Source organism: Pseudophryne corroboree, chromosome 8 (assembly GCF_028390025.1).
Source record: "Pseudophryne corroboree isolate aPseCor3 chromosome 8, aPseCor3.hap2, whole genome shotgun sequence".
NCBI lineage: Eukaryota > Metazoa > Chordata > Amphibia > Anura > Myobatrachidae > Pseudophryne > Pseudophryne corroboree.
The window spans coordinates 79,378,459-79,394,337 of NC_086451.1; the positions used below are offsets into that span (position 1 = coordinate 79,378,459).

Below are 15,879 nucleotides of genomic sequence, written 5' to 3' on the forward strand. Positions count from 1 at the left end.
CTGTCTCCTGCGGAGCCGCTATTCCCGATGGTCCTGACGGAGTCCCCAGCATCCACTTAGGACGTTAGAGAAAAGTATTTTGTAAAATGTTTAAATATATTTTATACAGTACATCTGCAGAAGGGATCACCTTGTCAAAAACTGGAGGACACAGTGGGGCGGCGCAGTTGCATGTGATCTGACCATGCCAGTTAAGTGGTTAAAAGATGCAGAAATTCATTTGGGCCAATAAACACCTCAGAATCTCACTTTATAAGCTGCAACAGTCCACCGAACTGGGCGGTGTTAATCTGCCCTGCATCAGAAGTTAAGGTGGCCATACATTAAGCAGAGGTATCTCATGCAGCCTCGCATGCGATACTTCGACAACTCCCCGCCGGCGGCTATATCGCATACGATACATTGTATGCGGTCATTTAGCATACGATATTTCGCATGCGATCCCATTCACTGCCCAGGGATACGATGAACGATACAATGTATCCTGTGTGGCATAAAGTGTAAAAGGGGCTCTACTGTGTGGTGTAATGTGTATAAGGGGTACTACATTGTGGCATAAATTGTGTTAAAGTCGGAAAAAGAAGACAATACAAACTACACACAGATTGGCGCTTCTCGGTGGTAGCGTAAGGACGCAATTGACGTGTATGGATGCACCATGCTTCTTTACCATACATCATGCATAGAGTCACACGGCGTGCGTGTTGCAGCGTGGTGGGTGTATATACGGTAAAAGGCGCCATAAACGCCATAAAGATGCACACAGACACATATTTCATACAACACATAAATTACACATAGTTAAAACATGTCCAGCAACAGACTTGTATTATATGGTATTTATATAATAGAGTGTAACATCAGATATATATGTATTATTGGAACGGATCAAGTTAATTATATCATGCTTAGTGTCAAAATGATCAGGAGAATGTGTGTATTAATTTGATAGCTATGGGTAGATTGTAGCACTTTGCAACAAATAGTTATGACCAAATGTATTAATACAAAGGACTTCCTGAAGATTTGAAACTGGCTTCACAGCATGGTCCTGGGGGCAAACACATGTGTTTGCAACATAGGACAAAAGCCCTCACACTGCCTATGAGCCGTCGAGTTCTTGAGAGGTCTGGCCTCTGGACCAATGGAAGCAGATAAAACCCACTGTTGTATACACCCATTATTTTACTGTATAAAAATAGGGACCCAAAAGCAGGCAGCTCTCCGATACATTCTTATTCACTCTCACACACACACATATACACTCTCACACACATTCTCATTCACACTCATACATTCTCATTCACTGTCACACACACACACACACACACACACCCTTATCAGAAGTCTCCTACCTGATGACTGGCAGCCTGAAACCAGTGAAACTAAGCGTATGTATATTGGCTGTAACGGATTCTTATGTAACTGCAACTGCTTCTTTTATAACTAACTCTGTAACCATATTTCAGCGTACTTTTATAGAATATGGTAATAAGATGCGCCTTGCGTCCGCAGTATATATTAACGCTGGCATTGAAATGTTTATTTAATATAATTAGAAATTCACAATTGCATAAGGGGTACTACTCTGTGTTATAATGTGAATAACGGACACTACTTTATTAAACTTCAGAAAGTATACCGCAGTGCTTATATTTGTACACACATGTACCATAATCAATGAGCACAGTATAAACTGGTTTGTGGATCACTTTATTTTGAACAGCAACAAAGATGACAATACAAGAATAAATCAAACATAAAAAAACACAACACAGCTCATTTAAAGCATACAGCTGACCCAAGAGAATAAATAGATTACTGCAACTCCAACATGTTACATAGCAAATTGGTTTATAATCCTCGTCATTACTGAAGACCTCCAGCAAGTCACTGTCTGTAATGATCAGCATAGAAACATCTTCATTGCCAGCTACATGAAAAAGCAGGACAGGGTGTTGGATAAAGATCCAGTAGTAATGGTGGAGTGTGTGAGGCCAAGTCCACTTGTGCAAGTACATACACAATCCTGCAGGAATGATATAGCAGCTTTAGTCCATGAATATACATTTCCCCTAAGCACAGTGTACTTGTGTGCTAAACTAATATTCAATATATGTAAATTCCTAGAGATATGTGACATCACTAAAAGCATACGCCTGAAGCTCCAGTGATGTCATTAGTTAGAGGTAAACTGATAGGCTGTATTCTCATTATTATTGGTTAAACCCACAAAATGGACTGCCTCCGCCGTGTGTGTAAGTGACTGGCATGCTGCCATCTTAATGTACTACACCACCAGCAGAGTCAGAGTGACCTCACCTCTCAAACAGTGACTGCTCGGCCATCCTTTATAATGATCTGCCTGCAAATGGACTGAACAACTTCTGAGGTGGTGCCCTGTCCCCCAATATCAGGGGTGTGCATCTGTGAGGAAGAGAAACCATATACATTTTACAAGTAGAGGCACGGTAAGTTTTATGTATTTGTACTGAACATTGGGCTGGATGGGGTGGCTTTATAAATAAACAAGGAAACCAATACAGAGCTCACAGGCCACTATAATGTCACAGCTAATTATTTATTTATTACCAGTTATTTATATAGCGCACACATATTCTGTAGCACTTTACAGAGAATATTTGGCCACTCACATCAGTCCCTGCCCCAGTGGAGCTTGCAATCTATATTCCCTACCACATGTACATGCACATACACACTAGGGATCATTGTCGTCAGTGGCCAATTAACCTACCAGTATATTTTTGAATTGTGGGAGGAAACTGGAGTACCAATGCAGGTAAGGGGGAGAATACACAAACTCCACTCAGCCAGGGCTGTGGTGGGCATTGAACCCAAGACCTCGGTGCTTTGAGGCAGTAATACCTAATCAAATCAATGCCATTAATGACATTACACCATCTATGCTGCCCTGATTTCAAAAGATGAATGCAGAAACCTACCTGACCAGACTGCTATTGAGTGGTTACAATGCAATGGCTACATACCATCAAAAGACATGGTGCTATGGCACCCCTGTTCGCTGGCACCCTTCCGATGCCACCCCTAGTCCTGACTTAGTCAAGGCAGTACAGATTTCAAGAAAAAGCAAAACCGTTCCTTACTGCAGGGAGCGTTGATAAGTGTATGCAGTTTATAGCTGCCAGCACCAATGCAGACGTGTTTTTAGTTAAGGGGAGGAAACGTGTCCTAATTAAAATGTTGGGAAGTATAAGTATAGATAATTTACAAATGTTTATAGGCTGGGTTTCCTGAGGGCTACAGTATGTTGAAGTTGTAAGTTTTGTTATGCAATGCCCCAGATCAGGGGTGGGGAACCTGCGACCCTCCAGCTGTTGTTGAACTACATATCCCAACATGCCCTGCAACAGTTTTAGCATCGCCAAATAGCAAAACTGTAGCAGGGCATGCTGGTATGTGTAGTTCAAGTAAAGGTATATAATTTGCACACCGCGCCAATAATCACCTGCAGCTTAGGTATACCTAGGATGAGACTCCTCACCAGTCTCAGAACAATCGGAAATACAATACAATTAGGTATAACAATAGCGCTGATAACAGTTGATCACATACAGAGTCAGCTTACATCAATAATGATATTCCACTTGTTCAGTCACTCAATACTCTATGCGTAGCAATCCACTGGTGGATGTATTCACCTCTTTTAGAGGGAGGGATTCACCTTTAGATAATCCAAAAACAAATGGACATGGTGCAAGTACAGCCAGATAATTTGGATAAAAGGTGATTTTATTACAAAAAACTCACAAACAGAGAAAGAAAATAGGCATATAACCACTTTTGTGGGTTAAGGACATATGACCAGGCATCAACACTGTTACCCTCCCAGATCGTTAACAAGGAAGCAGATCGGAGTTCCGGAACCTCGAATCCACTGGTAAACAGGAAGCCGTTCAGTCCAACAGTAGTCCCCAGAAACGTCAGTCACCACGCCTGGCGTGGTGACTGACGTTTCTGGGGACTACTGTTGGACTGAACGGCTTCCTGTTTACCAGTGGATTCGAGGTTCCGGAACTCCGATCTGCTTCCTTGTTAACGATCTGGGAGGGTAACAGTGTTGATGCCTGGTCATATGTCCTTAACCCACAAAAGTGGTTATATGCCTATTTTCTTTCTCTGTTTGTGAGTTTTTTGTATTAAAATCACCTTTTATCCAAATTATCTGGCTGTACTTGCACCATGTCCATTTGTTTTTGGATTATCTAAAGGTGAATCCCTCCCTCTAAAAGAGGTGAATACATCCACCAGTGGATTGCTACGCATAGAGTATTGAGTGACTGAACAAGTGGAATATCATTATTGATGTAAGCTGACTCTGTATGTGATCAACTGTTATCAGCGCTATTGTTATACCTAATGGTATGTGTAGTTCAACAACAGCTAGAGGGCCAAAGGTTACCCACGCCTGCCCTACATCATGGGTCTTCAACCTGCGGCCCTCCAGTTGCTGTGGAACTACACATCCCAGCATGCCCTGCCTCAGTTTTAGCATGCCTTAATAGCAATCTGTGGCAGGGCATGCTGGGATGTGTAGTTCCACAGTACCTGGAGGGCCGTAGGTTGAAGACCCATGCCCTAGATCAGACAGGTCACATGATCTTTAAGCAATACTGTGCATTAATTTGTGGGAATGACGTAGGACACAGTGCTAAGTTCAAGTATAACGTCCTACCACATATAGCACATAAATATGTACCGGAGGCAGGAAAGAAGCCTGGAAACATAGGTCTAAAGGTTTCCCCAATCATTTCATAGGGACTGAGCAATATGTACACTACTTAGATCACTAGAGAATGAGGAGGGTATTCAATTAGTGCAGTCTTTTTGACCAGTCAAAAAAACTGCACTTTTTGCCCGTTTTTAGGTCGAATTTACATTTGACCTATGGTCGAAAAATCAGGCACTGGCGAAAACATGTATCGGCTGATTTGCCGCCAATACACGTGTTTTGGCGAATTCACAGACGTTTTTGCGCATTCTTTGGTGCAATTTTCGCCCATACCAATTCAACAAAAAATAATAATAAATTAAGCGTCATGGGCGAAAATGGATTTAAAAATGGGCGAAAACGCCCGCAATTGAATACCTTGTGTTGAATTATTGACATTTTCTCGACCAGTCGAAAAAAAAGAAAGCACTTAATTGAATACCCCCCTAAGGTTCTAGAGAAACCAGTTATCCCATTACTGAAATGAGTAACCCTGTATTTGTATGTGACTTGTATATTTAGAAGTGGACTCTGTTGCCCAGGAAACACGGTCTCAGATGTGGCCAGCATCTCCGAGATTATGACTCGGTACGCGGCCAGAGTGGAACAAGACAGAGCCGTGAAATCCAGCTGCTTAGCCGCACATCAGACTACACCGCCTAACTTACCCGGTGTTCATTCATGCTGCCCAGAATAGCTTTCCGAATGCAGGCTGCGTAATTGTGCAACCTGTCAAAACAAAAGGCTGTTAGTACTAGAGCAGCTTCGTTACAGTAACAAATGCTGAATAGAGGGACAGACAGCAGGGTCTTCTACATCCTACAGTATGCAAGGGGTGAATGGCGTTATTAGTGTATGGTCGGTCATACTTCAGATGGTCTAACATCATGCAGCTGGCCAACAGCATTGCAGTGGGGTTTGCGATGTTCTTGTTGGCAATGCTTTTTCCTGTATTCCTGGTAGCCTGTAAAAAAAAAAAAAAAAAAGAGAGAAACTCAGTAATGACTGCTCTGCTTGAATGCCAACCCTGGCTTACTTATTTCAAAGGGAAATAAGAGCAAAATCATAGAAATTCATGCCAGCCCACTCTATGCCAGCAAAGTCCTCGCTCTACACAGGCCTACAGACTTTCCTGGCAGCATGCTGCTTTCCATATTGTATGGGATTCTTATATCTTGCGTTCTCTCTTCTACATTATTTTCTATTTGGTAACCTGTATCCACCCCATGTGACCACTGAAGTGCACCCAAAACGTCTGCCTCCTTTTCAGTATGGTCCTATTTTCTGAAATTGTAGAGCAGTTTGGATAAAATTTAATAGCCTGGAGGAAGCAGACTGTGCGGGATTTCGTGCAAGTCTGTCTGGATTTTTAAAGCGGCAATCATTTACATCGCAAAACCAACCTGGTTTTGCCGTGTAAATGATTACAGTTTTAAAAATCCAGACAGACTCACACGACGTCCCGCACAGCCTGCTTCCTGCGGCTATTACATTTTACCCCTGGAGTCCTTTTGGAGATAAGCGCTATATAAACATTACTATTATCCTTTTGCATGTTACCAAATCCAAATTCACACATGAGCCACTTGTCCTGTACATAACCTAATGTGATAAAGAAATAATAATCATAATAATAATTGTAAAGAAATAACCCCAGCAAGCTATCGAAACACCTTACCGTCTCAAATACAGCGTACACACGGCCGTAGTTAGCTCCAGGCACAAGACCCGGGCCACCAACCAGTCCTGCACAGACATTGTTCACTATGTTCCCATAAAGATTGGGCATCACCATGACATCAAATTGCTGGGGGTTGGACACGAGCTGCAATAAAGGAAAGGTTGCTCAAGAGAGACAGGAAATACATACGGTAAGTTATAACGATCACCAGCTCTAGTCGTTCTACACTACGATGAATGGCCTAAAGGACAGACTGAACATCTACACAATGCTGTATCAAGTAAAATGGTACAAAAGCAGATCTGTGACAACGCCAAATCTTGCCCTCTGCCATCATATTATAAAGAGCCACGAGTGAATGGTAAGCTGATTCACTTACCTGCATGGTGGTATTATCCACAATCATACTCTCAAAGGTGATGTCGGGATACCCAGAAGCTACCTCCTTGCAGCACTGAAGAAAGAGACCATCTCCCAGCTTCCTGTAGAAACAATCAGATGTTCTCTTCACCTTCCCATCATCCCACAACTGTGGCTGCAATTATCTTATGGCCAACCTAGGGGCATAACTAATATGGCACAGTTCAGAACACCAGATTTAAATGGTTAACATTATTTCTCTTTGCTACTTGGACTTTAGTAACCTGCTATTCAAGAACAATGACGGACAGAGCCGTGAGCATGTGAGGTGAACGTATACTAATTTAAGGCATATCACAAAAAATGCCAAAGATAGCATCAGTTTAAAGATGGTGCTGCTACTGTATCATACATGATGTTGGCTTTATGCACCGCTGTGATCTTCTTTCTTCCTTTCTCTCGTGCCAGTTTAAAGGCATAATCTGCGATGCGTAGAGAGTTGACTTGAGTGATGATCTTCAGACTTTCCACCACTCCAGACACACTCTGCAAAGCAAAAGATAAAGTAATCTCCTTTAGCATTCTATAACTAACTTTTGCAATAAGAAATAAAAGGGACAATGATACAATAAAATCTATGCAAAGCCATTAAAAGTCGATCTTATTTTGTCCTTCCTGCCCCCCCAAAACATGGTCCAAAAAAGGTTAGGGACTGGTGGACCCAACCCTAAGGTAGAGGGGTTCCGGACAATGGGTCGACAGTCATTAGGTCAAACCTATATGGTCAACAGGCACATGGTGGACATGGACAAAAGGTCGACACATGAAAGGTTGGCAGGTTCACATGTTTTGGGGGATTTTTCATGTTTTTGGACTTTTTACATCCTTGACTATCCATGTCACAAATCATAGCCTTTAGTAATCTTGTGGCCAACGAGTGAGGCACTGTGCCCAAAGCGAGGCAAGCGTAGCGGGCCCGTGAGGGAACGCGTTTCTACAAATGGTGGCTCCTGATTAAAAAACTATCCACACTAACCCTAAAAATGCAAAAAGAAAAGTGTGTCGAGCATTTTTGTGTCAACCTTTCATATGTCGACTTTATGAGGTTGACCTAATGACTGTAGATCTTGTATACCACACCCAAGGTAAAGTTGTTAGAAAATGGACCGACAAGCTAATAATATTCTAAATCATCACTGCTTGTTTAAAGGTTAACTCCCAAAATATGAACTTTATGCTTCACTCACACGGGGTGACTCAATTAGGGCAATTACTTTAGGCTGACCGCTGCTTGTACCTCTATAGGCTGCAAGAAGTAATCTTCTCGAATCTATATCCCGTGAAGCTGCTGGTAGACATTCTGGCAGCAATCGTGGTTAACTGGCCTGTAGACATAGTATTTACTGTTTCCTATTAATAAATAATTAACTGTGGCCACAACCTTAAGTATCTGCACAATTCAGATCTGGCCTCGGTGTATTAACCAGGGGCTGCACAGGACTTCTGACTCTCTCTCTGCCTGTCCACTGCCACATTGATGGCCCTGGACACTCCGATAGCTCTGCCTTAATAATGTCATGTGTTAAAGAACACTATAGTACATACGTAGCCATTGCTGGACATGCTGAATCTGTAAAGATGGCGTCAAAAATAAAATTCTGGAAAAACAAACTGTAATGACTATGGAAATAATTTATTTTTAACAGGAGACACCCTTTAAGTTTAATAAAAGTTTCAAAAGAGTTTATCAGTATGTGCAATGACATTTTAAAAACTCCCTATTTGACATTTTATATGTAATCAGATCGTTGTTACAGCATTCAAAATAGCTGGGCGCCCAAAGCACTACATGCCATGAAGGTGCTAATTACAAGTGGTTGCTAAAACACCCTACAAACATCAAAAGGGAAAATAGAATTGCATCGCAAACTGAAGTCATAGCGGAAAAAAAAAACTTTATTAGCATTGCCCAAACTGCAGCAAGAAATCATCTTTGATCCTGACAGGATACTATACTTGATAATTGTGCCCACTATAGAAGAGCAAACCTCATGTAAATAGAGACACGCACAGGTGCAAATTGTCATATTTTGTGTCACTATTTTGAACAATGTCAAATCAACTCTGTACTCGTAAGTGATCGTTTTGTGGAATTTATAGTCTATAAACAGAGCAGGAACGACGATGAATGCAGAATAAGTTGCACCCTGCATCATCTCCTTGAGAAGACAGCTGTGTGAACACTTACATCTCTCCACAGAGATCAAATGGTCCATTCAGCTCACAAAAACAGAACGGACGTACAGTATATCTGCATATGTTGCCTTATCCAAGGTTTCTGTTGTAAATTTTACACAATGCTCAATTCTTAGAAATAAATTGAACAATCTTACAAGTGTTCATTAATAAATGTAACAAATTAGGCCACCTCCTCTAACTGTATCTTCTGGTGTACAATGTATTCAGTTACAAAGAAGAATGCACAGGGTTGGGACTAGGATGTCTCTGCAGATGGCTGACCTCATGTTCTAGGCTGCTGTACTCTCCCTCCGTGTTCTCACGCACTATCAGGATGTCAATGTCCTTATGGCGTGTCTGCACCCCCGGCAGGCTCTGACAGTGGATAACATTAGCGTAAAGGTCTAGGCTTGTACTGGAGATATAAAAGAGAAATCACACAATGATCGTTGCAATATACTCGGATGTTTAATAGTGTTTCAGGTGTTTATCTATTGGCTTATACATAAGCATTTTGTGTTTTTACTAAATACAGTGCCTCTTTTTGTACACAGGGGGTTATTCAGGTTTGTTAGCAAACCAAAAAAGCACATTAATGAGTAAAACCATGTGCACTGCAGGGGAGGGGGCAGATATAACATTTGCAGAGAGAGTTAGATTTGGGTGGGTTATTTTGTTTCTGTGCAGGGTAAATACTGGCTGCTTTATTTTTACACTGCAATTTAGATGTCAGTTTGAACACACCCCACCCAAATCTAACTCTCTCTGCACGTTATATCTGCCCCCGCTGCAGTGCACATGGGGGGTAATTCTGAGTTGATCACAGCAGGAATTTTGTTAGTAGTTGGGCAAAACCATGTTCACTGCAGGGGAGGCAGATATAACATGTGCAGAGAGAGTTAGATTTGGGTGGGTTATTTTGTTTCTGTGCAGGGTAAATACTGGCTGCTTTATTTTTACACTGCAATTTAGTCAGTTTGAACATACCCCACCCAAATCTAACTCTCTCTGCACCTGTTACATCTGCCCCCCCCCCCCCCCCCCCCCCTGCAGTGCACATGGTTTTGCCCAGCTGCTAAAAAATTTCCTGCTGTGATCAACTCAGAATTACCCACATGGTTTTGTCCATTAGTGTGCTTTTTTGGTTTCCTAACAAACCTGAATAAAGCCCTTAATTCATTGAGGACAGTTATTTATTTTGTGCACATTGGATATCATACAGCTCTCATGCAATTATATCTAAGATATGAACAATTGTATTCACTCTGCAGTTTTGGGTCATGTACAATCAACTGCGAAGATATAAAGGTTTAAAAAAAAAAAAAAACTATAACCAAAGATGAAAGATAAAGTAATGTATTAAGTAAAATATAAAGGATGGTATTTGAAAGCCAATGAATTTCAGTCTACTGGAGGTTAATAATAACTATAACATAACTAAACAGAGGTACGTATCCTCCCTATAAATTGTGTATGTGTTACCACATTACTTGTTGCAGGGCATTACATGTTAGCCTGCCACCTCCCAATGTAATACAAACCATTTTAGTGCCCCCTCCTTCCATAGGTGCATGTGTGCCGACCTACTGAACCCACCCACTATCACAGATTGGCTGATGTGTGCAGGACCCTCCCAGTGACATCATACATCTGCATGCGACCACGGTTAATAGAGTGGTGTGTGATTATCAGAGACACTCTCTCCTCCACCTGCTGCTAACATAATATATGACGTACAAAGTGGTGGGGGCAGGAAGAGAATAAATACTAGTTATTGGCAAGCTGATGAATTACACAGGGCTCTGGGTGGGGGGGAAGGGGAGGTGGAGAATAATTATTATATGGGGAGTGTTTGGAAATTAATAACGTAGTTCAGCCAAATTGGTTAACTCTGTGATTTAACCAATTTGTTTGAATACAATTTTTTGTCTCTTTTCCAGTGTTTGGGAGCAAATTGCCATTTGCTCTCATCCATTACCAGATTCTCATTCCAACCAGCCAGATCTGCCAGATAATCAAATAATGTATAGTGTATGCCCTGCTTGATTCTACTTCCACCAACCCCCCCCCCCCCCCCCCCCCCAAAAAAAAACACCTCACAAACAATAGACATTAATTTCCTTTTATAGGCATCCCCCGTGCAGATTAATTTAGCTATAAGAAGAAAGGGGCATATTCAATAACAATCGACATTCTTGTTATCACTCATTATGTATTTGAAATGGTGCTCCAACTAATCAGTTCCTAACTGTCCTGTGTTTGAAAAAAAAAGATATGATATTGGTTACCTACCGGTAAATCTTTTTCTCGTAGTCCATAAGGGATACTGGGGTCACTTAGTACGATGGGGTATAGATGGGGTCCAAAGGAGCCGGTGCACTTTAAATTTCTTCAACTGGGTGTGCTGGCTCCTCCCGTCTATGCCCCCTCCCACAGCCAGTCCAGGTAAAACTATGCCTGAAGGAGAATGGACATACTTGAGAGAAGGAACATAACAACGAGTGGAGAGATTCACACACCAGCACACCACAACATAAACCGACCAGCAACGGCTGGTAACAAAACAGCAACAGCTGAACAGGTAAACTTTTACAGAAGAAAAACCTGCAAAAAAGGCAACGCACTGAGGCGGGCGTCCAGTATCCCTTGTGGACTACGAGAAAAGGATTTACCGGAAGGTAACCAAAATCCTATTTTCTCTAGCATCCATAAGGGATACTGGGGTCACTTAGTACGATGGTGACGTCCCAAAGCTTCCAGAACAGGCGGGAATGTGCGGAGATATCTGCAGAACCGCCTGCCCAAACTGGGTATCCTCTTTGGCCAGGGTATCAAACCTGTAGAACTTCACAAAGGTGTTCTACCCCAACCAGGTAGCAGCTCAGCATAGTTGCAAGGCTGAGACTCCACGGGCAGCTGCCCAGGAAGACCCCACCGATATTGTAGAGTGGGCCTTCAGAGACCGAGGAACAGGTAAGGTTGCCGACACATAGGCCTGTTGGATAGTAAGCCTAAGCCAACGAGCAATGGACTGCTTAGAAGCAAAGCAACCCTTTTTCTGCGCATCATATAGAGCACAAACAGGGAATCCGTCTTTCTGATCCAAACAGTCCTCTTGACATAGATCTTCAAAGCTCGCACAGCATCCAATGCCTCCAGAGGAGCAGAAGAGCCAGAACTAGACGGGACCACAATAGGTCGGTTCAAGTGGAATGCAGAGACAACTTTCGTCAGGAACTGCTGCCTAATCCTGAGCTCTGCTCTGTCTTCGTAAAAGACCAAGTATGGACTTTTACACATTAAGGACCCCAATTCTGAGACACACCTAGCAGAAGCCAGGGACAGCAACATTACTGTCTTCCACGTAAGGTACTTGTCTTCTACCGCCATCAAAGGTTCAAACCAGGAGGACTGTAGACACTCCAAGACCACATTCAAATCTCAGGGTGCCGTTGGTGGCACAAAGGGAGGTTGAATGTGAAGTACCCCTTGCAAGAAAGTCTGAACTTCTGGCAACATTGTCAACTTCTTCTGGAAAAAAATAGAGAGGGACGAAATCTGGACCTTGAGGGCGCCCAGACGTAGGCCCATATCCACTCCAGCCTGTAGGAAACGCAAAAAGCGTCACAGGCGACAATCTGCAGAAGGACACGTGCGCACCTCGCACAAAGAGACATCCCTCCTCCAGATATGATGGTAATGAGTTGACGTTACAGGCTTCCTGGCCTGAACCATGGTTGCAATAAAGGCCTTTGCGAGCTAGGATGTTCCGCTCAAGCTCCATGCCGTCAAACGAAGCCGCCGTAAGTCCGGGTAGACGAACGGTCCTTGTTGAAGATCTCTTCTCAGTGGCAGAGTCCAAGGGTCTTCAACGGACATGTCCAGAAGATCCGCGTACCACACCCTCCGTGGCCAGTCAGGGGCAATTAGAATTGCCTGGACTCTTTGATGCCTGATTCTCTATAGCACCCTTGGGAGCAACGGAATCGGCGGAAACAGGTAGACCACCCGGTAAGGCCACGGTGTCGTCAGTGCATCCACTGCTATTGCCTGAGGGTCCCTGGTTCTTGAACAATACCAGTGAAGCTTCTTGTTGAGCCGAGAAGCCATCAGGTCGATCTGCCGAAACACCTGTGGAAGGAGGCCCCCCCACTCTCCCGGGTGTAGGTCATGACGACTCAGAAAGTCCGCTTCCCAGTTGTCCACCCCTGGAATAAAGATGGCTGACATTGCTCTTGCATTTCTTTCAGCCCAGGGGAGTATCCTTGACACTTTTCTCATACAGGCTCTGCTCTTTATTCCTCCCTGTCGATTGATGTATGCCACTGCCATGGTGTTGTTCGACTGAACTTGAATGGCCTGATCCTGAAGCAGAGAAGAGGCCTATAGCAGAGCGTTGTAGATCGTCCGAAGTTCTGGAATGTTGATCGGAAGTAAGGCTTAGTGGGAGGACCACCTGCCCTGGAACTGAGCCCCTTGGGTGACAGCTCCCCAGCCCTGCGTCCGTTGTGAGGATCCAATCCTGAATCCCGAAACTTCAACCTTCCAGTAGGTTTGAGGACTGTAGCCACCACAGGAGGAAAACCCTGGCCTGAGGTGAGAGGCGTATGATCAGATGCATCTGAAGATGTGATCTGGACCACTTGCTCAGGAGATCCAACTAAAATGTTCTGGCATGGAACCTTCCGTACTGGATCGCCTCGTAAGAGGCTCCCATCTTTCCCAACAACCGTATGCAAAGATGGATGGATATCCGATTTGGCCTTAGAACCGCTCAGACCATCTCCTGGAGCGTCCTTGCCTTGTCCTCTGGGAGGAATACCTTCTGAGCCACTGTATCCAAAAACATTCCCAGGAACAGGAGCCGATGAGTTAGCTCCAGGTGAGACTTCTGTAAATTTAGAATCCACCCATGATGTGACAGAAGCTGAATAGTCTGGTTGATATTGAGCAATAGAAGCTCCCTGGATCTCACCTTTATCAAGAGATCGTCCAGGTAAGGGACGATGTTGACCTCCTGGACTCTGAGCTGAAACATCGTTTCTGCCATCACCTTCGTGAAGGCCCTCGGAGCCGTGGGCAGAGTCTGGAACTGGTAGTGGTCGTTCAACAGGGCACACCACAGGTAAGCCTGGTGGGGCGGCCAAATCAGGATAAGGAGATAAGCATCCTTTATATCCAGTGAAACCATGAACTCCTGTTTTTCCAGACCCGCAATCACTGCTCGCAGGGATTCCATCTTGAAATTGAAGACCTTTAGGTAAGGGTTCAAGGATTTTAGATTTAAAATGGGCCTTACCGAACCGTCCGGAGTCAGTACCACAACAGGTTGGATTAGTATCCCCTGTTTTCTATACGAGGCGGAACTGGAACTATAGCTTGGGTCTGACCCAGTCTTAGTACAGCCTCTTGTAATATCTCCAGTGATTCTTCAGAATGTGAAGTGGAGTGAATTTAAACACACTCTTTATGCCAGGGTAAACAGATCTTTTACTCAGGGATCCTGGCAGGAGCTTTTTTTAAATATGCTGACATATTTTAGAAAGCCCCCTAGCCTGGAATCCCTTAGGAGTCAAGGACCACCTTTATTCAGAAGTATTCATGAAATAGACTTGGTGCTCTGTTTTGTGATCCTGTAAAACAGGTCTGTTTCTCCTGAGGCACCACTGGCACTGCCCCCAATACTTGATGATCTCAGGTAAGCACATCTGGTGGGTGTAGCAACGACGGTAGGTACGTGGACCCACCGGTAGTGATCCATGAGATTCCTGAACCCAGCATTCACTAACCACTGACGTAATCATAAGCTCTGCGAGCAGAGAGTGTCATAGTAGTACTGCAGTACCCGGCTAATGTGCGGAGTGGACAGAGCAAGCTGTTTACCCATCTCCCTGTTCTAAATTTTCATATAATATATGGCTCCCAGATAGGGGACGTATCAAACATGAACAATAAGAACATATACTATTCTTGATCTTGGGCAGAAGGCTGAAAGGCGATGTACAGGCATTTATAATGCCTTTTTTTTTTTTTGTAACCGTCTCACATAGGAAGCTTTTAAACTCCTGCATATGCCACATAAGCATCATAAAGCCAGCTGGCGATGCTTTTCATTTTAACCCTGCTAAAGGTTACCGGCCTCTGTACCAATGGCCTGCGTAATCAAGCAGCCTACAGAGATGGGTCTCTAAGCTTGTGGTTATGTATTAGACATCAGTTTTCCATTTCGTGGGAAAGCACAGCATACGTCCCAACTGTTCCGATTTTCGCGGGACAGTCCCTTTTTTTGGGACTGTCCCGCTGTCCCACCCGCGGGCTGCAGTGTCCCACGGTGGTGGTGGGGGGGGGGGAGAGCAGTTGGGAGGCTCCTGCACTCGCTGCTCTGCTTAGCAGAGCAGCAGTGAATAGACGCCCCCTCAGTGACGAAAACGGGGGTGTGGCTCGCGATCGCGGGCCATCCTGCGAAGCCACGCCCCCTTTTTGGGTGGCCCGCACACGCAGATGTCCCTCCTTGCTAGAGACAGAAGTTGGGAGGTATGGCACAGGGAGAACATACAAACTCCACAACGCCAGGGTCATGAAGGGCACAGAACCCCCCCGACCCCAGTGATGTGAGGCAGCAATGCCAATCTCTGATAGACAACCCCCTTTGAACAGGTATTCCTGTTTATTTTTTTATATTGAGTTATCTACTTTAGGGGTTTTTCCAGACCTTTCTATCCTCTGGAGGGAAGGTAAGGCTGTATATGAATTTCTTAGTCACATGAATTATCATATTAGGCAGACTCCATGGTCCCCTGAATGCGTTACCAGTTAACTCCTTAATGGACTGGCTGTGGGACGGGGCATA

At 43.9% G+C, this 15,879-nt stretch overlaps 1 protein-coding gene and 1 non-coding gene across 2 annotated transcripts in view; both read right to left on the reverse strand.

Moving 5' to 3' along the window:
* Positions 1 to 1,697: 1,697 nt before the first annotated feature.
* The window catches only part of IDH3G (isocitrate dehydrogenase (NAD(+)) 3 non-catalytic subunit gamma), a 32,638-nt gene continuing 18,456 nt past the window's right edge, over positions 1,698 to 15,879 (reverse strand). The window contains exons 7-14 of the mRNA XM_063936730.1: positions 9,312 to 9,444; positions 7,204 to 7,337; positions 6,811 to 6,913; positions 6,429 to 6,575; positions 5,620 to 5,714; positions 5,419 to 5,479; positions 2,323 to 2,427; positions 1,698 to 2,029 (exon numbers count right to left, since the gene is read on the reverse strand). Coding sequence (XP_063792800.1) covers positions 2,326 to 2,427; positions 5,419 to 5,479; positions 5,620 to 5,714; positions 6,429 to 6,575; positions 6,811 to 6,913; positions 7,204 to 7,337; positions 9,312 to 9,444 — 775 coding nt within the window. The 3' untranslated portion in view covers positions 1,698 to 2,029; positions 2,323 to 2,325. The remainder of the gene's footprint in view (positions 2,030 to 2,322; positions 2,428 to 5,418; positions 5,480 to 5,619; positions 5,715 to 6,428; positions 6,576 to 6,810; positions 6,914 to 7,203; positions 7,338 to 9,311; positions 9,445 to 15,879) is intronic.
* LOC134953693 (U2 spliceosomal RNA) lies at positions 14,847 to 15,029 on the reverse strand. Its single transcript, XR_010185717.1, has one exon. It is a non-coding gene; the product is annotated as a U2 spliceosomal RNA (small nuclear RNA).